The sequence below is a fragment of the Mustelus asterias genome, chromosome 11 (genome assembly GCF_964213995.1).
Source record: "Mustelus asterias chromosome 11, sMusAst1.hap1.1, whole genome shotgun sequence".
Lineage (NCBI taxonomy): Eukaryota > Metazoa > Chordata > Chondrichthyes > Carcharhiniformes > Triakidae > Mustelus > Mustelus asterias.
Genome location: NC_135811.1, coordinates 8,342,556 through 8,364,518, shown reverse-complemented (window position 1 = coordinate 8,364,518; position 21,963 = coordinate 8,342,556). Strand labels below are relative to the sequence as shown.

At 43.5% G+C, this 21,963-nt stretch overlaps 1 protein-coding gene across 2 annotated transcripts in view; it reads right to left on the bottom strand.

Moving 5' to 3' along the window:
- Positions 1 to 21,963, bottom strand: part of r3hcc1l (R3H domain and coiled-coil containing 1-like) — a 184,053-nt gene that overhangs the window by 56,137 nt on the left and 105,953 nt on the right. For both annotated transcript variants that reach the window (XM_078223083.1, XM_078223084.1), the window contains exons 3-4: positions 17,480 to 17,655; positions 3,964 to 4,034 (exon numbers count right to left, since the gene is read on the bottom strand). In XM_078223083.1, coding sequence (XP_078079209.1) covers positions 3,964 to 4,034; positions 17,480 to 17,655 — 247 coding nt within the window. The remainder of the gene's footprint in view (positions 1 to 3,963; positions 4,035 to 17,479; positions 17,656 to 21,963) is intronic.

The following is a 21,963-nucleotide window of genomic DNA, read 5'->3' as shown; positions in this document are numbered from 1 at the left end:
GCGTTCATTTAGTTCTGAAGCCTGGCTTTGCAGTCAGCACACAATTTTAAGTTTCTCCCTCTGCATGCTGCCTGTGTGGATACTGCATAAAATGAGCAGTCACGATCCACTTCAGTTCAACACTAATTAATATGACAAGGCTGACTGCTGTGGAAATTGGTTAAATTATGATTGGAGATGGAGAAAACTTAAAGGGTGGTATTTGAGCCCATGGGTGGGTGCAGGTGTGTGTGTGTGTGTGTGTGTGGAGGGGAGGGGGGGGCGGAGGGGAGGGGGGGCGGAGGGGGGGGGCGGGGGGGGGGGCGCAGGAAACTTTACTCCATTGGCAACAAGCTGCAGCTGATCTAACTGAAATGGGTTAAGATGATTACATGAGTTGTTAACGGTCGATAGAGCCAAACTATTTGCTCTGGCAGGGAGGACCAAAACAAGGGGACACAACCTTAAAATTAGCGCTAAGCAGCTCAGAGGTGATGTCAGGAGGATCTTCACACAATGGGCAGGAAAAATCTGGAAGGTTCTTCCCCATAAAGCTGCTGAGGCTGGGCATCAGTTGAAATGTTCAAAATTGAGACTGATAGATTTTGTTAAGCAAGGATATTAAAGGGGTAAGGAACCACAGCAGCTACATGGAGCCAGGACCTCGGGTTAACCCTGATCTGATTGAATGGAGGAACAGGTCAAGGGCTAAATGACCCATTTCTGTTCTTTTGTTCCTGGAAACGATTCTCACATTTTAAGAGTGGACTGAAGGAGCAGTGTTCAGACAGAAATCCATATCCTCTGCGTGCAGCTCTCTCCTACTCACTTCCTTTTCTGCCAATGTTCTAATCAAGGCTGCAGATCCAGGATTCTGGTTTCCAGCAGGGAATCTGAATCTTGGCTTTTATGCTCGTCTAAGGACCTGACCTTCGTTCGTAAGACTCATGAAAATGTGGGTGGGTTGCTTACGGACTATTTATAGGAACGAACGCTGTTGAGGGAAGCAGGCCCTGTTCATTTATTGCTTATGGTACTCTGCTAACGCAAGTTCACCTTTGACAGAACAGAACAAAAAGGAAAGTGTGTTCCATTTCACAGCACCACCATCATTCAGCCTGACAAGTGCAAAACAATTCTCTGAAGGAAACATGATAAAGTGAAGACTCGTTAGTCACTTTACACATGTTGCCTGCGAAAAATAAGAGCAAAAATAAATGACAAGAATCAGAAACATTTATTTAAGCGTCAGGCACAGACTTGTTATCAGTAAACAACAGCTGGGTGCACCTAATGCAATGTTCAAATAACTTTCTGTGAAATCAGCAATGCTTCCAAATTTAAATTAGACATTTCACCAGACTAAGAAAGGTTTTCTTTCTTACTTCCTGGGTACTTTCCTTATATTTGTGTACATAGACACACATATACTTAATTCATAACAAACTTACACACATCAAAAATAGGGGCATAGACAAGTGATTGTTTTTTTCAAACATGTAACAATCCGAAAAGGAAAACCACAAAGTGAATATACGAAAATATTTATAACATCAGTTCTTTTACCTGACCTTTGATTTAATCTTGGTTGGAGTGTTTTTTAAACTTTTTCAAGATATGGTACCTGACCTTCCTCATGGTAGCACAGTGGTTAGAACTGCTGCCTCTCAGCGCCAGGGACCCGGGTTCAATTCCCGGCTTGGGTCACTGTCTGTGTGGAGTTTGCATGTTCTCCCCACGTCTGCGTGGGTTTCCTCCGGGTGCTCCCAGTTTCCTCCCACAGTCCAAACGACGTGCTGGTTAGGTGCATCGGCCATGCTAAATTCTCCCTCAGTGTACCCGAACAGGCACCGGAGTGTGGCGACTCGGGGATTTTCACAGTAACTTCATTGCAGTGGTAATGCAAGCCTCCTTGCGTCTTAATAAAAATTATTCACAAAGTTTTGGACGTTACTTTCCAACTATTCCAAGCCACTCAGTGATTCCCTCTTGCCCTAACCACATGACCCTTGTCAAAACAGTATCCCAGTCCCATTCTCCTTCTCAGTGACAGGTAACATGCTGGGAGTTGGGAACCAGCAAACGTCCTGGTGTTTCGAACCTACAATATACAATATTGATATCTCTCTCCCTCCTCAGGTGTTTGAGAAAGGAGAAGACTAGGAAAGAGAGTTGATAAGGAGGATGATCAGTGTTAATGCAAAGAGAATGGAAGAAGAAAATGAAGCTGCACCCACATAGCTCGGCAAAACTACTCGACAATGGGAAATCTTGGCAGACACTTTTAAGACGACCACCATACAAACCCTTAAAATGAAAGGGATCAGTCTGCGGTCTTCAATTAGAGTTCTAGAGTCATAGAGGTTTCCAGCATGGAAACAGGCCCTTTGGCCCAACTTGTCCATGCCGCCCTTTCTTTAAAAACCCATAAGCTAATCCCAATTGCCCGCATTTGGCCATAGCCCGCTATACCCATCTTACCCATGTAACTGTCGAAATGATTTTTAAACGACAAAATTGTACCCGCCTCTACTACTACCTCTGGCAGCTTGTTCCAGACACTCACCATCCTTTGTGTGAAAAAATGGCCCCTCTGGACACTTTTGTATCTCTCCCATCTCACTTTAAACCTATGCCCTCTTGTTTTAGACTCTCCTACCTTTGGGAAAAGATATTGACTTTCTAGCTGATCTGTGCCCCTCATTATTTTATAGACCTCTACAAGATCACCCCTCGGCCTTCCACGCTCCAGAGAAAAAAGTCCCAGGCTATCCAGCCTCTCCTTACAACTCAAACCATCAAGTTCCGGTAGCATCCTAGTAAATCTCTTCTGCACTCTTTCTGGTTTAATAATATCCTTTCTATAATAGGGTGACCAGAATTACACACAGTATTCCAAGTGTGATCTTACCAATGTCTTGCACAACTTCAACAAGACGTCCCAACTCTGTATTCAATGTTCTGACCGATGAAACCAAGCATGCCGAATGCCTTCTTCACCACTCTGTCCACCTGTGACTCCACTTTCAAGGAGCTATGAACATGTTACCCCTAGATCTCTTTGTTCTGTAACTCTTCCCAATGCCCTACCATTAACTGAGTAAGTCCTGCCCTGGTTCAATCTATGAAAATGCATCACCTCGCATTTATCGAAATTAAACTCCATCTGCCATTCGTCAGCCCACTGGCCCTAGAGATAAGGGTACCTTCTAGAACTAGAAAACTAAACAACAAAAGTTACGGTCAAAATGTCATTGACCGCATGTACAATAGTTTTCCAAATTCAAATGAGGATTGCTTGATTTTTTTGATTTGCTTCATTATTGTCATATGTATGGGGATAGTGAAAAGTGTTGTACGCTATGCCATTCATAAAGTACAAAGGGGAGAAGGAAAAGGAGAGGATGCAGAATATAGTGCTAGTTACAGATAGGGAGTCGAGAAAGATCAGAACATTATTAGAAAGTTCAAAGGAGTTAGAGTTAAGTTTTAAGAGCATAGAACGAGAGTAAAAGATGGAATTAGAGGGTATGTTGGGGACAGCTCACAAGAAGTTGCCATGCTCCGATGCCATCTTTTTAAAAAAAAAGTAACTTTTGGATAAGTTTCATACAATTCAAAGAACAAAGAACAGTACAGCACAGGAAACAGGCCCTTCGGCCCTCCAAGCCTGTGCCGCTCCTTGGTCCAACTAGACCAATCGTTTGTATCCCTCCATTCCCAGGCTGCTCATGTGACTATCCAGGTAAGTCTTAAACGATGTCAGCGTGCCTGCCTCCACCACCCTACTTGGCAGCGCATTCCAGGCCCCCACCACCCTCTGTGTAAAAAACGTCCCTCTGATGTCTGAGTTATACTTCGCCCCTCTCAGCTTGAGCCCGTGACCCCTCGTGATCGTCACCTCCGACCTGGGAAAAAGCTTCCCACTGTTCACCCTATCTATACCCTTCATAATCTTCAATTCAATGCAAATTCAAAACATACCTGCAATTGCACTTGAAAACAAGCCTAAAGCATGTGTGTTGTCCACCCACTTGATATCGAATCCTTTCTTCCTAACAGAAAAAGAGCATTCAGAATTACAGAGTCCAACCTTTTGCACAAGGAAGAGAGATAGCTGTTTGAATCAAAACTGTTGAGAATTATGCAGATCCACGCGGACAAAAAGGCAAGGCTCTTCAGTGTCACAGTTGACAAAGGCTGAGCCAGACTAATCAGCAAGTGCCTGGGTTAGTCTCAGTTGATATTAAATTACTTGCCTCAGCAAAGCTAGCAGCTAATTGGCCTCAGCACCCTGGGTTAGGGAGGGGAAATTAGCTAGGGTTGTATAGACAAGGGTGAACTGGCTCAATTCTAAGTAATTACCAACACTGACTTTCTAGACTCGGACGAGGCGAGGCCAGTTGGAAAAAAGTATAGGAGTAAATGGGGTCAGTGGAACCGTACCCCTGTGAGGAGAGCACAGGAAAAGAGAGGGGGAGAGAAAATTTGGAGACATAAAGAGTGAGCCAAATTGAAATTTCGACATTGTTCCACATATAGTGAGGCCCCACGGGGAGAATCGTTCGGGAAAGTGAAATACTTTCCCGTAGCACAGTGGTTAGCACTGCTGCCTCACAGCGCCAGGGACTTGGATTTGATTCCCGTCTTGAGTCACTGTCTGTGCGGAGTCTGCACGTTCTCCCCGTGTCTGCATGGGTTTCCTCCGGGAGCTCCGGTTTCCTCCCACAGTCCGAAAGTCGGGCTGGTTAGGTGCATTGGCCGTGCTAAATTCTCCCTCTGTGCATCTGAACAGGTGCCGGAGTGTGGCGGCTAGGGGATTTTCACAGTAACTTCATTGCAGTGTTAATGTAAGCCTACTTACGACGCTAATAAATAAATTTTAAACTTAACTATACTGAAGAGCTTTGCCAACCGTCACCTACCTATCTGCCTCAACAGCAAATAATTTTTTTAAGTTTATTTATCAGTCACAAGTAAGGCTTACATTGACACTGCAATGAAGTTACTGTGAAATTCCCCTCGCCACCACACTCCATCGCCTGTTCAGGTCAATGCACCCAACCAGCACGTCTTTCAGACTGTGGGGAGAAACCGGAGCATCCGGAGGAAACTCACGCAGACACGGGGAGAACGTGCAAACTCCACACAGACAGTGACCCAAGCCGGGATTCGAACCAGGGTCCCAGGCGCTGTGAGGCAGCAGTGCTAACCACTGTGCCACCGTGCCGCCCGCACTTCACAAGATGGAAAACAAAAAAAAAGTGAGAGAAAGACACAACTTCGACAAAAGAAATCACAATTAATCAGCCTTGGAGATGTGAAAAGAAGTAATTAGCAACAGATAGATATGAAAACTTCACAGGCAGGGCAATACAGCTGGAATTGTCAAATCTGATTATCTTCCTCCTAGCACAAATATAACAAAGTGATGCACTGCGACAGCAATGAATCTGATTATTGAAGTAATGGCATAATTACAAGGCATTTAGAAATTAATTTTGCACAACTGAATGCTGAACTTGTAACCCCCAACCATAATGGCATGCAATTCTGTGCAATACACAATACAGCTTGATTAGAAAGTCAGACTTGCATTTATATAGCACCTTATCAGCACTCAGAAGCACTTCACAATGAATTACTTTGCATCATTTGGCAACTGTTGATGGCAGCAGCTGTTTTGTGTACAGCAACATTCCACGAAACAGCAATGAAGCAAGCCACTATTTTTGGTTTAGCTGGCTGAAGGAAGCAGGCTGGCCAGATTACCAAGAGAATTCCTTGCTCTTCTTTGAATGGCATCATGGGTTCTGTTAACATTGACCTGGACAAGGCAATGAGAGCAGGAGCTTGAACACTACCAGTGTACTGAAGTGTCAGCTTAGATTCAGTCCGAACTGTGAATACTGCATTTACTGATGATCCTTCACGCTGGGATTGAAAATCTAAATACCAAGACTGTACATTTTTAAGCTCTACAGCGTAACCAAGCTTGTGGGCAAAGTTGCAAAGTTCGCCAACGATCCTTATAGGTCACAAAAGATGAATAGTAATTGCTGACAAGGGATGCCAATCGACCCATATATGCCCTTCTTGCATTTAAACTTGTGGTCTCCCCTCCATCATTGCAGCTAACAAGCTCTTGAGTGTTTTGAAAGCTTTTGCCTCCAGTACCCAACCAGGCATTCCACGTATTAATCACGATTTGTGCTTGCTGACATTAGTATCGTTGCCTTTTACTACTTTACCTTCATGTCCCCTTGTAACACATTTGTGCGATCTAACTTGGAACACGGGCTCTGGGTTAACTGTTAGCGTACCACATGTAGGTCCCTACAATGTTCCCCGTCGCCTGTCACCTTTTTTTGCTATATTTGTCTGACTCTGACCTACCTGGTAAAGCAGATGAACATAGAAACAAGAAGCAGGTCCGCCATTCATTTTGATCATGGCTGATCATCAAATTCAATATCCTGATCCTTCCTTTCCCCCCATATCCCTTGATCCCTTTAGCCCCAAGGTGGCACAGTGGTTAGCACTGCTGCCTCACCGCACCAGAGACCCGGGTTCAATTTCAGCTTTGGGCCACTGTCTGTGTGGAGTTTGCATGTTCTCCCCATCACTGTGAAGCTATGCACTTTGGAAGGAGGAATGGAGGCATAGACTATTTTCTAAATGGGAAAATGCTTCGGAAATCAGAAACACAAAGGGACTTGAGAGTCATTGTTCAAGATTCTCTTAAGGTTAACGTGCAGGTTCAGTCAGCAGTTAGGAAGGCAAATGCAATGTTAGCATTCATGTCGAGAGGGCTAGAATACAAGAACAGGGATGTACTTCTGAGGCTGTATGAGGCTCTGGTCAGACCCCATTTGGAGTACTGTGAGCAGTTTTGGACCCCATATCTAAGGAAGGATGTGTGCTGGCCTTGGAAAGGGTCCAGAGGAGGTTCACAAGAATGATCCCTGGAATGAAGAGCTTGTTGTATGAGGAACGGTTGAGGACTCTGGATCTGTACTTGTTGGAGTTTAGAAGGATGAGGGGTGATCTTATTGAAACTTACAGGATACTGCGAGGCCTGGATAGAGTGGATGTGAAGAGGATGTTTCCACTAATAGGAAAAACTAGAACCACCTCAGGCTAAAGGGACGATCCTTTAAAACGGAGATGAGGAGGAATTTCTTCAGCCAGAGAGTGGTGAATCTGTGGAACTCTTTGCCGCAGAAGGCTGTGGAGGCCAGGTCATTGAGTGTCTTTAAGACAGAGATAGATAGGTTCTTGATTGATAAGGGGATCAGGGTTATGGTGAAAAGGCAGGAGAATGGGGATGAGAAAAAAATCAGCCATGATTGAATGGCAGAGCACACGCGATGGACCGAGTGGCCTAATTCTGCTCCTATATCTTATAGTCTTACTGCGTGGATTTCCTCATGGTGCTCCGGTTTCCTCCCAAAGTCCAAAGATGCGCAGGTTAGGTGGACTGGCCATAGTAAAGGTGTGGGGTTACGGGGATAGGATGGGATAGAGGGACTGGATAAAATACTCCGTCAGAGAATCGGTGCAGACTCAATGGGCCAAATGGCCTCCTTCTGCACTGTCAGGAGTCTATATCTAATTTCTTCCCGAAATCACACAACATTTTGGCCTCAACTATTTTCTGCGGTAGTGAATTTCACAGGTTCACCACTCTCTGGGTGAAGAAATTTCTCCTCATCTCAGTTCACCCCATTCTAATCGCACGTTTATAAGAAAGATGGGAAAAAAGGAAGGTGAGAGCAGGCTAGAAATGATTACCTTTAGACCAGCATCCCGTGCTGTTTGGCAGACAAAAACCCAAAAGGAATATCAACTGTGGTGATGCTTACCTGATGAAGGAGCAGCACTCCGAAAGCTAGTGGCTTGTGCTACCAAATAAACCTGTTGGACTTTAACCTGGTGTTGTGAGACTTCTTACTATGATTGGTGACGACAGTGTTCCAGTCAAAGTACATGGGCACTTTTGCCAATATTTACAGTAATTATACAGGAAGAAAACGAGTAATTTATTGAAATTACAGTACCTCAGGAAAAGCAGTGCAAAGGGGCAAGAAGGGACAATTCTTCTTCATGTGTGAAGCTGAAGAAGATTCTTCCACTAAATTGCCTTCTGGTGACAGCTTAATAAACCAATTTCTTTAATAGTACACCTCTCTTTACCCTCTGCATAGGCAATACAAAAGGCCATTTTAGACCAGGAGGGATTTGCTTCCATGTAAATATTCTGGAGTACTTTAATGTTGGCTACAAAATAAATCATAGCTATTGTGTTTCTTAACGCTAACTTTAAAATGTGAAGTTTTACTTAATTCCAAGCTCCTGAGAATTTTAGCCTCAGACACACAAAAACTTGAACGGGCATTTAAGCAGTATGAATATTTAGGGGAGATTACGATGAGGGAGCAACAATTTACTCATTCAAGTTAGGTTTATTCACCCTAACCTGCCTTATATATCCGAGGGTTCGGCCACTGAGTCTATATCAGTAGAACTGAGAAATAAGAAGGGGGAAATCACTTTGATAGGGTTGTACTATAGGCCCCCAAATAGTCAGCGGGAAATTGAGGAGCAAATATGTAAGGAGATTACAGATAGCTCCAAGAAAAATAGGGTGGTAATAGTCGGAGATTTTAACCTTCCCAACATTGACTGGGACAGCCATAGTATTAGACGGTTGGATGGAGAGAAATTTGTTGTGTGTATTCAGGAGGAATTTCTCATTCAGTATGTAGATGGCCCGACTAGAGAGGGGGCAAAACTTGACCTCCTCTTGGGAAATAAGGAAGGGCAGGTGACAGAAGTGTTAGCGAGGGATCACTTTGGGACCAGTGACCATAATTCTAATAGTTTTAAGATAGCTATGGAGAATGATAGGTCTGTCCCAAAAGTTAAAATTCTAAATTGGGGCAAGGCCAATTTTGATGGTATCAGGCAGGAACTTTCAAAAGTGAATTGGGGGAGTCTGTGGGAAGGCAAAGGGATGTCTGGTAAGTGGCAGGCTTTCAAAAGTGTGTTAACCAGGGTTCAGGGTAAACACATTCCTCTTAGAGTGAAAGGCAAGGCTGGCAGAAGTCGGGAACCCTGGATGACTCGGGATATTGAGGCCCTGATCAAGAAGAAGAAAGAGGCACATGACATGCATAGGCAGCTGGGATCAAGTGAATCTCTTGAAGAGTATAGGGGGTGTAGGAGTAGAGTTAAGAGAGAAATCAGGAGGGCAAAAAGGGGACACAAAATTGTTTTGGCAGATAAGGCAAAGGAGAATCCAAAGAGCTTCTACAAATACATAAAGGGCAAAAGAGTAACAAGGGAGAGAGTAGGGCCTCTTAAGGATCAGCAAGGTCATCTATGTGCGGATCCACAAGAGATGGGCGAGATCGTAAATGAATATTTCTCGTCAGTATTTACTGTTGAGAAAAGCATGGATGATAGGGAACTTGGGGAAATAAATAGTGATGTCTTGAGGAGTGTACATATTACAGAGGTGGTGGTGCTGGAAGTCTTAAAGCACATCAAGGTAGATAAATCCCCGGGACCTGATGAAGTATATCCCAGGATGTTGTGGGAGGCTCGGGAGGAAATTGTGGGTCCCCTAGCCGAGATATTTGAATCATTGATAGTCACGGATGAGGTGGCTGAAGATTGGAGAGTGGCAAATGTTGTGCCTTTGTTTAAAAAGGGCTGCAGGGAAAAGCCTGGGAACTACAGGCCAGTGATGGTGGGTAAACTGTTGGAAGGTATTTTGAGAGACAGGATCTACAGGCATTTAGAGATGCAAGTACTGATTAGGGACAGTCAGCATGGCTTTGAGAGTGGAAAATCATGTCTCACAAATTTAATTGAGTTTTTTGAAAGGGTAACCAAGAAGGTAGATGAGGGCAGTGCAGTTGATGTTGTCTACATGGACTTCAGCAAGGCCTTTGACAAGGTACCGCATGGTAGGTTGTTGCATAAAGTTAAATCTCACGGGATCCAAGGTGAGGTATCTAAATGGATACAAAATTGGCTTCTTGACAGAAGCCAGAGGGTGGTTGTAGAGGGTTGTTTTTCAAACTGGAGGCCTGTGACCAGCGGTGTGCCTCAGCGATCAGTGCTGGGCCTACTGTTATTTGTCATTTATATTAATGATTTGGATGAGAATATAGGGGGCATGGTTAGTAAGTTTGCAGATGACACCAAGATTGGTGGCATAGTGGACAGTGAAGAAAGTTATCTCCAATTGCAACGGGATCTTGAGCAATTGGGCCAGTAGGCTGACGAATGGCAGATGGAGTTTAATTTAGACAAATGCGAGGTGATGCATTTTCGTAGATTGAACCAGGGCAGGACTTACTCAGTTAATGGTAGGGCGTTGGGGAGAGTTACAGAACAAAGAGATCTAGGGGTAACATGTTCATAGTGGAGTCACAGGTGGACAGAGTGGTGAAGAAGGCATTCGGCATGCTGGGTTTCATCGGTCAGAACATTGAATACAGGAGTTGGGACGTCTTGTTGAAGTTGTACAAGACATTGGTAAGGCCACACTTGGAATACTGTGTGCAATTCTGGTCATCCTATTATAGAAAGGATATTATTAAACCAGAAAGAGTGCAGAAAAGATTTACTAGGATGCTACCGGGACTTGATGGATTGAGTTATAAGGAGAGGCTGAATAGACTGGGACTTTTTTCTCTGGAGCGTAGGAGGCTGAGGGGTGACCTTATAGAGGTCAATAAAATAATGAGGGGCATAGACAAGGTAGATAGTCAATATCTTTTCCCAAAGGTAGGGGAGTCCAAAACTAGAGGGCATAGGTTTAAGGTGAGAGGGGAGAGGTACAAAAGTGTCCAGAGGGGCAATTGTTTCACACAAAGGATGGTGAGTGTCTGGAACAAGCTGCCAGAGGTAGTAGTAGAGGCGGGTACAAATTTATCTTTTAAAAAGCATTTGGATAGATACATGGGTACGATGGTATAGAGGGATATGGGCCAAATGCGGGCAATTGGGATTAGTTCAGGGGTTTTAAAAAAAAAAGGACGGCATGGACAATTTGGGCTGAAGGGCCTGTTTCCATGCTGTAAACCTCTAGAACATAGAACATATAACATAGAACATTACAGCGCAGTACAGGCCCTTCGGCCCTCGATGTTGCACCGACCAGTGAAACTAATCTAAAGCCCATCTAACCTACACTATTCCAATATCATCCATATGCTTATCCAATAACCATTTGAATGCTCTTAATGTTGACGAGTCTACTACTGCTGCAGGCAGGGCATTCCACGCCTTTACTACTCTCTGAGTAAAGAACCTACCTCTAACATCTGTCCTATATCTATCACCCCTCAATTTAAAGCTATGTCCCCTAGTGTTAGCCATCACCATCCGAGGAAAAAGGCTCTCACTATCCACCCTATCTAATCCTCTGATCATCTTGTATGCCTCTATTAAGTCACCTCTTAACCTTCTTCTCTCTAACGAAAACAACCTCAAGTCCCTCAGCCTTTCCTCGTACGATTTTCCCACCATACCAGGCAACATCCTGGTAAATCTCCTCTGCACCCTTTCCAACACTTCCACATCCTTCCTATAATGCGGCGACCAGAACTGTACGCTATACTCCAAGTGTGGCCGCACCAGAGTTTTGTACAGTTGCAACATGACCTCCTGGCTCCGAAACTCAATCCCTCTACCAATAAAAGCTAACACACCGTACGCCTTCTTAACAACCCTATCAACCTGGATGCCAACTTTCAGGGATCTATGCACATGGACACCCAGATCCCTCTGTTCATCCACACTACCAAGTATCTTACCATTAGCCCAGTACTCTGTATTCCTGTTACTCCTTCCAAAGTGACTCACCTCACACTTTTCCGCATTAAACTCCATTTGCCACCTCTCAGCCCAGCTCTGCAGCTTATCTATGTCACTATTTCGGGCACAATGCCATGATGGTTATAATAGTGGGCTAGCAGCCCAGACATTGAGAGTTGAATTCAATAATTTGCGGATTGGTATCAGGAAAGTACTCACCGATAGCAGGCAGATTATTGCAAAAACCCAACTGGTTCTCTATGGAAGGCCCTCAGGGAAAGGAACTTGCTACTCCTCATCTGGACCGGCCTATACCTGACTCCAGTTCCACATCACACAGCTGAAATTTTAATGCCTCACCCCAAAAATAAACAAAGGAATATCCACTATCGTATCAGTATAATATGTGCACTTCTCACCAGTAATCCCTGCGATTTTGTCAATTTAATGGCAACTTCACGGATCTTTTGAGCTTCGATTCAAACTCGAGAGTTCACTTCAGAATTTAAACAGTTGGCAAACCTACTGTTGTGCAATTGAACCCCATCTCAGGTTTCAACTCATAACCTAGGCTGAAACACTCCAACACAGTACTTGGTGGGCTGCATTGCAACTTAAATATGGTATTAAAACAAAGGGACTGACTCCCTGTTCCTTCATTTAGATGGACATGAAAAATCTTGTCACAGGTTTCAAAGAGGAACAGAGAATTATCACCCTGCAATATTACTTTAAACAAAGTCATTGAAAAAAGCAAATGCTAATTAAAGAGTACTAATGAGTTCCACGCTTAAATGGTAAATTGGCTTTTGTTTTCAAATCCCACTGTGTGTTTGCCCACAGCTATTCCTGTAATCTCCTCCAGACCTACAACCCTCAGAGATATCTGCGTTTCTCCAATTCTCACCTCTTGGGCATCCTGATTTTAATTGCTCTACCACTGGTAGTCACGCTCATAGTTGCCTGGGTCCTGAACTCAAGAATCCCCTTCCTAAACCACTCTGCCTTACTTTCCTCCTTTAAGCTCACCTCTTTGACAAAGCTTTTGGTTCTTCTGCCCGAGTATCTCCTAATGAGACTCGGTGTCATATTTTGTTTTTTTTCAATGCTCCTACAAAGCTCTTTCGAGGGACTTTTTGTTAAATGCTCTATATAAACATAAGCTGCTTTCCTTGCAGATGTTAATTGAACTGCTGTGCATTCCTAAAATGTTCTACCTTTGTTTCAACAACCCGCCCATTTGCAAGGAGTTCCAAGTCTAGAACGATAGCTTTGTTTGCCCGGTAACAGTTGCTGTGTCCCAGTAATAATAATTCATTGTGTGGAGTATTTTAAAATATTTTGATATGATGAGGTGATCAATAAGGGCGGCACGGTGGCTAGCACTGCTGCCTCACAGCGCCAGGGACCTGGATCCGATTACCGGCTTGTGTCACTGTCTGTGTGGAGTCTGCACATTCTCCCCGTGTCTGAGTGGGTTCCTCCGGGTGCTCCGGTTTCCTCCCACATTCTGAAAGACGTGCTGGTTAGGGTGCATTGACCCGAACAGCCGCCAGAGTGTGGCAACTCGGGGAATTTTACAGTAACTTCATTGCAGTGTTAATGCAAGCCTTATTTGTGACTAATAAATAAACTTTGCTTTAAACTGTGTCAGGGTGACTAGCTGGGTAAATGCATGGGGTTCTAGGAATAGGGCCAGGGTGGGAATGTGATCGATGCCGACTCAATGGGCTGAATGACCTCCTTCTGCACTGTCAGATTCTATGATTCTAAATGTAAACATTCAAAAGGAGAATATCCACTCTGGTCACAAGTGAAAATTTGATGTGATTTTTTAACTCTTTGAAGTTGCTGATGCAAACCTCATTTTTTTCCCCATAGTTGTGTCTAAAAGTGGCAAGCTTCAAAGGCAACCTTCCAACAGACTCAAATAAATATACACTCATGTTATAGAATCTACCCAGTGATCCATCAGCTCAACTCTCACAGGTTAGTTGATGAATCTACCAGTCAACTGAGTTCTGTTGGGAGTATTTTCAATCCCGACATCAGAGTCTGGTGGCTTCTAAATTTCACTAAGTTCAGTTCTGTCCTCGGCTCACATCCACATCTGCACAACTTCAGCAGACGTTGCTGGAATGTCATCAAGAGCAGGACCATAAGTCAGGAACGGTTAGGAAAAAGTTCTTCATGAAAAGGGTGGCAAAAGTGTGGAACTCAGACTCTTTCTCAAAAGGCAGCAGATGATAATTTAATCATTTTACTTCTGAGATTGCTAGCTAAACCAGCCAAAGGTATTAAAGGATTTGGAGCCAAGGCTGGTGGATAGAGTTGGTTAGGATATAGGTCAGTCACTATCTCACTGAAAGGCGGAACAGGCTAGAGGGTCCTGAACCAGGGGACATCGAGAACAATGCTGGCCCCTCTATCACCAACCTCTCTGGGATCAGTTAGCTCAATGCTATAAACCAATGATTCTTGGCCTGTGATAAGGTAACTGCTTGCAGGATACGCTTGCTAGTCACTGGGGCAGCTTTAACTAAAACATAAAAACAAGGCAAGGAAACATTTATAGAAAAAGACAAAAATGAACAGAGCCGTCAGATTAGTGCAAAGTATTCTGGAATCTTGGTTGGAAAAAAAGATGCACCTCAAATAGCCAAGTAGAGGAAAGCCTTATTTATGACTTCTTAGAAATTCTAGACATGAAGATTCCGAAGTAAATAAATCAGCAAAACCATCAACCATTTCCAAGTGATTTTCTTGCCAAGTATATAACTTTCAATGGATGAATGTACCAGATATATGTTCATGAAAAATGACCAGTGAGGAAGAGAATTTTTCAACCTATTATAGGCTTGTAATAATGTAAAAAAATCAAAATGGTTTCTGAATCTGGAGGGATATAACTGCAAGAACCCCAAGCTATTAAAGGGAACAGTCAACACTTAATAAATGTTAAATAAAACTAATTTCCATTATGTTCTCTTTTCTCAGTCTTCTACCTCTCTGTATTGACTTCAGTTTTACCCTTGCCCTGCCTAATACTGTACTCCATTCCATCAACCCTAAATTTAAAATAATTTTTTCGCACTCATTTCCAACCAGCCGCTATGATTACAAAGAAAGCAATCTTAAGAAAATAAACTGCTTAAAATGGTTGTAATAGAGTTGAATATTACCAATGTCGCAGATATGACTGTCAACCTTTAATACGGTTTTAAGTGCCAACCTAAAATAGTTGAACCTATGGGGAGGCAACAGTCTGGCGGTATTATCGCCAGACTATTAATCTCAGAAGCTCAGCTAATGTCCTGGGGACCCGTGTTCGAATCCTGCCATGGTGGAATTTGAATTCAATAAAAAAAATATCTGGAATTAAAAGTCTACTGAATACCAGGAAAACATTGTTGATTGTCAGAAAAAAATTTATCTGGTTCACTAATATCCTCTTGGGAAGGAAATCTGCTGTCCTTACCTGGTCTGGCCTACATGTGACTCCAGAGCCACAGCAATGTGGTTGATTATCAACTGCCCTCTAAGGGCAACCAGGGATGAGCAATACCCATGTCCCACAAATGAATTTTAAAAAAACCTGTTCTGAAGAGTCATATTGGACTCGAAACAGTAACTCTCTTTCTTTCACAGATACTGCCAGAAATGCTGAGCTTTTCCAGTGCTTTCGGTTTTTATTTTAGTTGAACCTGTTGCTGTTTGAAAATTAAGAATTAACAAATCATTTTTGTTAAGAATAGGAGGGAGACGAATTTAATCTAAGCTTCTGGTTGTATCCTCTGTTGTCCTAATTATTTGGAGTTGCTGCTTATGTGGCCAGGCAAGGGTTAGGAGGACTCCAATATACTGGTCAGAAATACTTGCGTCGCTTTGGATGCAAGTTAATGAGCCTAGCATTTCAGATTTTTCTCCTCACAGCAATAAGCGCAGCCAAACATGGAATAATAAATCATCTTCAGGAGATGAATGGTCGATTTATGAAGAGTCAATATCAGTTTTTTTTGTAACCCGCACTATACCTGCCAAAAATTAAGTTCAAATATTAAAAATGTCAGACATTTAATGTCGGTTGAATTCTACATTAATGCAGAATTGCGATGAGAAGGCCCTTCCTCCAGGATCAATTATCTAGACCTTCAAAAGAATCCACCTCCAAATCTAAACTGCATTCATTAAAACAAACTACTACATCGAGTTTCAAGTGTGCATTGATGAAAGGTTTTGCCTCCTGGTCCTAAAGGCTACAGTCTAAATGCAAATCAGATTCACACAAAAAAAGAGTTGGTGCAAATTACTAACTATACCATTCAATTATTTCAGATCGAATGTCTATGCTGCACCTTGAATGTACCCAATTAGACTAGTGAGTGACTGAATGGGATATGAGCAAGAAAATCATGTGCATTATCCCGAAGTGAAATGCAAGGTATTGGTCCTTCAAATTGGCACACCGCAGAGGGCAAGGTCGGAGTTTGAACCCTTGGTACCCGACAAGACTGATCACAGTTGCGCCCACAGGGAGGAGTGCTGAACTGTTACCCAGGGCTTTCGGAGAAGGCAGGGATGAAAACTGAGTGAAACCAGAATGCCAGATATCACAACCTATTCACTCAACACTACAGCTCAGTATTGGGAGAGACTCCACTGGGAGTCCAAGAGCAACCTTTGTTCAGATTTTTGACAGTGAAGAGAGAAAGAGAGATATATTGAAAGAGAGAGAGAGATAGATCAAGGTGGAAGGGAATGGTAGATTAAAATTCTGCAACCATTACTAGAACAGGAAGAGGAACAAAACTGACCCAAATTGGAAGGGCAGAAGATATGTACTCGGAGAAGACTGTAAGAAAACAGAACAGCAACACCACAGGTGGCTGAAGATGATAATGAGGATCATCCTTTTCATACAGTACAAGAAATGGAACCATTTCAATTCTATTGAAAAGGATTCTGTATTTTACTTTCCAATTACACTTCTAATGTGGGTAATTATTGTGAAGTCACATCTCTAAAGATATAATATTCAACTTGTTCGTTCTTGTTCAACTTGTTACTCTTTCCCACTCCCCATTCTACAATAATCCCTACCCAAACTTAATTTTGTTCCTCATCTATCCTGAAGGCGTCAAGCTGTGCTGGAGTATAGCATTATCGGTACCTTATCTGTGTAACCATCCTTCCTACGTGAGTCAATGCAGTGAATGTCTACTTAAAACAAGTCACAGCCGAATGTAATACGGTCCTCATCAAATGTCCGATCACAGGCTACACAGGCTATCAGCGTTGATCAATTCTGCCAGCCTTTCCCATCCTTACCCTGGGGACGACACAGCCATTTATAATGTTCCAAATGGGATCAGCTGACTCCATCTAGGTCGTGAATTGAACTTGGAGTCTCTGGTTTGTATACCTCAGGATTAGAATCAGCAATTCTTTTCCCTAAATAGGTGACCAGAGGCTGTTTCCACAGTGTACTGCAACATACTCAATGATGTGCATGAGATGTGGAACCACACTGATTATATCTTGGAGACACTAAACAATGAGAGCATGAATCAAGTAAACAATTTGAGGGGTTTTTTTTTTTGGTTTAACTTGGCAGTCATCCAAGGATTCAACTACTTCCACCCTATTAATAGTATGACTGGATACATACTGATAACTGGAGAAAGCTCGTAGTAAATCTTCAGTCTTAAATTCTGCAGGAAAATCATAGATCTCAACAATATGTGAAAATTCCGAATCGTCTATGTCTGGCTCCGCTGGCTGGTAGTTGTAATAGTTGAAACAAGGATCCTGAATAATCTTCTTAGGCTTTTTATTAGCGGTGAGCTGAAAGAAGAAAAGAAAGCAAGTTCAAGGAGCAAGATAACAATATTTGATTCAACGTGACACAAACACTCCACACATTTTTTGATCGTGTCGACTGGAGATGTGAGGTTATAATTCATTCATTATTCCTTTCTCCCACTGTGCCAATTGCTAACTTCCATTGGCTTATTTCTTACTTTTGCTGGTCTGGACATGATTCATAGAATCATAATTCTATGATTCAGAAGGTGCTATTTGGCCCATTGAGCTTGCGTGGGCAATCCCACCCAGGCCCTATCCCTGTAACCCCATCTATCAACCCTGCTAATTCCCCCTGACACTAAGGGGCAATTTATGGAGAAAATGCTGGAAAATCTCAGCAGGTCTGGCAGTATTTGGGAGGAGAGGAAAGAGCTGGCATTTCGAGTCCAGAAGACCCTTTGTCAAAGCTTTGCCAACTCCGTTGTGAAAAAAGCTACAGATGAAGGAAATTTATTTTAGCTACCTAGTATCAGTTTCCCCACCCACCCACAACCCCAGCTTTCATCCATCACACACCCTGCTCCCCCACAAAAGAGGGGCGTTCAAAATGCCAGCTACAGTTCCCATTTCGGAGGCAATCTTCTTTCTTGCTAAGGAACACAACAGCTACGAATTACTGAATTGGGACTAAGTGACCCTGCCAATGGGAGATGGGCTTCCCGCTGGTGTTAGCAGCATCTATCAGAGTCCCAGCTGTTAGATGCTAATTTATTCATGGTGAACAAACAGCCAGCCAGTCCTGCTTTTGCGAGTCCGGTCTGCCATTGTTAAATGGTGATCTCCGATCTCATGTAAACCCCTCCCCCAAAAAAATGAAATGGTGCTTCGTTGGTGGTTCTTCCTCGACCTTCAGGGTTCAACATGCCAGGTCCTCGCTTGTGAAGACCTGTACCAAGTTTTTAGGTGTCCAGATCACCAACAACCTGTCCTGGTCCCCCCCGTGCCGACAGTATAGTTAAGAAAGCCCACCAATGCCTCTACTTTCTCAGAAGACTAAGGAAATTTGGCATGTCAGCTGAGACTCTCATCAACTTTTACAGATGCACCATAGAAAGCATTCTTTCTGGTTGTGTCACAGCTTGCTATGGCTCCTGCAAGGAACTACAAAAGGTCGTGAATGTAGCCCAATCCATCATGCAAACCAGCCTCCCATCCATTGACTCTGTCTACACTTCCCGCTGCCTCGGCAAAGCAGCCAGCATAATTAAGGAACCCACGCACCCCGGACATTCTCTCTTCCACCTTCTTCCATCGGGAAAAAGATACAAAAGTCTGAGGTCACGTACCAACCGACTCAAGAACAGCTTCTTCCCTGCTGCTGTCAGACTTTTGAATGGACTTACCTCGCATTAAGTTGATCTTTCTCTACACCCTAGCTATGACTGCAATACTACATTCTGCACTCTCCTTTCCTTCTCTACGAACGGTATGCTTTTGTCTGTATAGTACGCAAGAAACAATACTTTTCACTGTATACTAATACATGTGACAATAATAAATCAAATCAAATCAAAAATCAAAGACTGCCCAGTGCAGATCCCACTGGGTAGGTGGGGGGATGAACAACAAGGGCCATTTGACTTGGGCTGCAAGCCCAGTCATTGTATTTAAACGTGTGCATTTAAATATTAATAGACTTCTTGTCCACTCTGCCGGGAACCTGATCAACACTGGCAGCGACTCCTGATTCTCCAGGCTGGCCCGGAGGAACTCCCCCCCCAACCTTAAAAAGATAAACTACAAACAAAACAATAATTTATTATTGCAAAACCGCCTGTGGCAATTAAAGCCTGGATCTTTGCAGAACATTGGGAGTAAAACTCACTTGGCCTGGCTTCCTCGTTTGCCAGCTGCACCTAAACTTCATCAATAGAACTGCCGCATGTGTTAGAACAAAACTCTCACCAAGACATTATCCGACTCTGTAATTACAAAAAAAAGCCCCAATCAAAGCGGGAGGTGGGGCTGTTTATTTAACTACTGTACTTCATCTCCTCGAGAAGAGAGAGCGAGCGACCCAGGCATGTTAACATTTGTACTAATTGGATTTCTTCACTGACCGTGTCACATCGAGGTGCTGGATTGCTCTCCTGTCAAAAACAAATAGCACCAGTGTATGAAGCAGCGTGCCAATGCAGAATAATACAGTCAGGAGCAACGTGGCTGTGATTTACATCGACAAGCTTCCAAGCTGCTGTAAACCATGGGGGCAAAAAGCACAAGTGGAAGTAAATTGCGCCTTAAAAATAAGTTATGGCCTTTACCTCACTTTCCTTCATCAATTCTAATTATTATTATGGCCTCAATAAAAGAAAAACAGCCGAGAGCTAATTTGAGAGTACTTCAGTAATAGGCCAGATGCTCGAAGGTATAAGAGGTGCCCTACATAGCCAGTTAGACAAAGACGGCCTTCTAAAGAACACACACCACAGTCTGGAAGAGAAGGCTGTCTCTTAGCAGAACAGGAGGTGCAGGCTAGAGACCGAGAGGTATTGGGCCAGGCTGGGATTGTACTGGAAAGGAATGAGGGGACAGTGCTGGTGCCTGATGAGGGTTTCACCATGATGGAGAGTGAAAGTGAGCTCGCCAAGATGACAGTCAACTTGATCAAATCTTTGAAGGAGTCACGAGGTTCAAGGGTAGAAACATAGAAGATAGGAGCAGGAGGCGGCCATTCGGCCCTTCGAGCCTGCTCCGCCATTCATCGCGATCATGGCTGATCATCCAACTCAATAGCCTTAATCCTGCTTTCTCCCCATAACCTTTGATCCCAGTCGCCCCAAGTGCTGTATCCAGCCGCCTCTTGAATACATTCAATGTTTTGGCATCAACTACTTCCTGTGGTAATGAATTCCACAGGCTCAACAATGTCTCCTCACCTCTGTCCTAAATGGTCTACCCTGAATCCTCAGACTGTGACCCCTGGTTCTGGACTCTCCCACCATCAGGAATATCCTCCCTGCATCTACCCTGTCTAGTCCTGTTCGAATTTTATAAGTCTCTATGAGATCCCCCTTCATTCATCTGAACTGCAGTGAAAACAATCCTAACCTAGTCAATCTCTCCTCATACATCAGTCCTGCCATCCCCGGAATCAACCTGGATGAGGATAAGGGTAACCCAGTTGGATTATCCACCAGGAATCTCAAGAAGTTAAACATTCTTTCCCCCGATCCCTTGAGGAAATAGAATGGAAGCCAGGATGTTCCTGTACATTTGATGCACATGAATCATAGAATCCCTACAGTGCAGAAGGAGGTCATTCATCCCATCGAGTCTGCAGCGACTCAGCGACAGGGCATCCTACCCAGGCCCAGCCCCCACCCTGTCTCTGTCACCCCCACATATTTGCCTCCCTAATCCACACATATTAAGAACCAACACTTGGAAGCACAAGGGAACAGGAATCAATATCTTCAGCAGGTAAGAACAGACACGATGAGAACATTTTTGGAGAGGGTTGGGGAAGGCAGAGGCTGTGCTGAAATCATGTCAACTGAAGGTTGCAAGGGCTGACAATGAATCCATCAGTGCAGAGTACTGATGGAGGCCCATGTCCCGTGAGCACATGCAAAAGGTGGTAATCCTCAATCAACATGTATGAAGACCATAAACGGCCAGTCAGTCGGTAAAATGCTCCACTGACACTTGGGACCAAAGGCCGGACCTGAAACAAATCACTGAAACTTTGAATAAAAAACTAGTATAGCTTCTTTAGGTTCTACGTTACAACAGGGACTATATTTCAAACCTACTTCATTGGCCATGCAGTGCTTTGGGACATGCTAGGGTCATGAAAGAATTTATATTTGCATAGAACCTTTCTTTCTCTTTCTTCAATACCGGCACTCAGTGCCTGAACTCCATCAAAGTTCCTATTTAAACACTAAATATTTTCTCAGAAACAATTGCTCATCCTTTATGACCACTCCTGTAAATAAATCCAGTAAAAAAGACTTAAATTTGCATATTGCTTTTCATGACCACGGGACATCTCAAAACACCTCACAATTCATGAAATAAATACTGATGAAGTGTAGTCACTGTTGTGCTGTGGTACTTAAACAATCTTCTGGTTGAAACATTCCTCTGTGCAAGCCTCCAAGAAGCAAGATCTATCTAAGGATATAAACGTGCAAATTAGGAATTGGAGGCTCCTCGACCCCTCGAGCCTGCACCACCATTCAATGAGATCATGGCTGGCCCCACATTCTCGATAACCTTTCACCCCCTTGTTAATCAAAAATCTATCCAGCTCTGCCTTAAAAATGTTCATTCTCTGCTTCC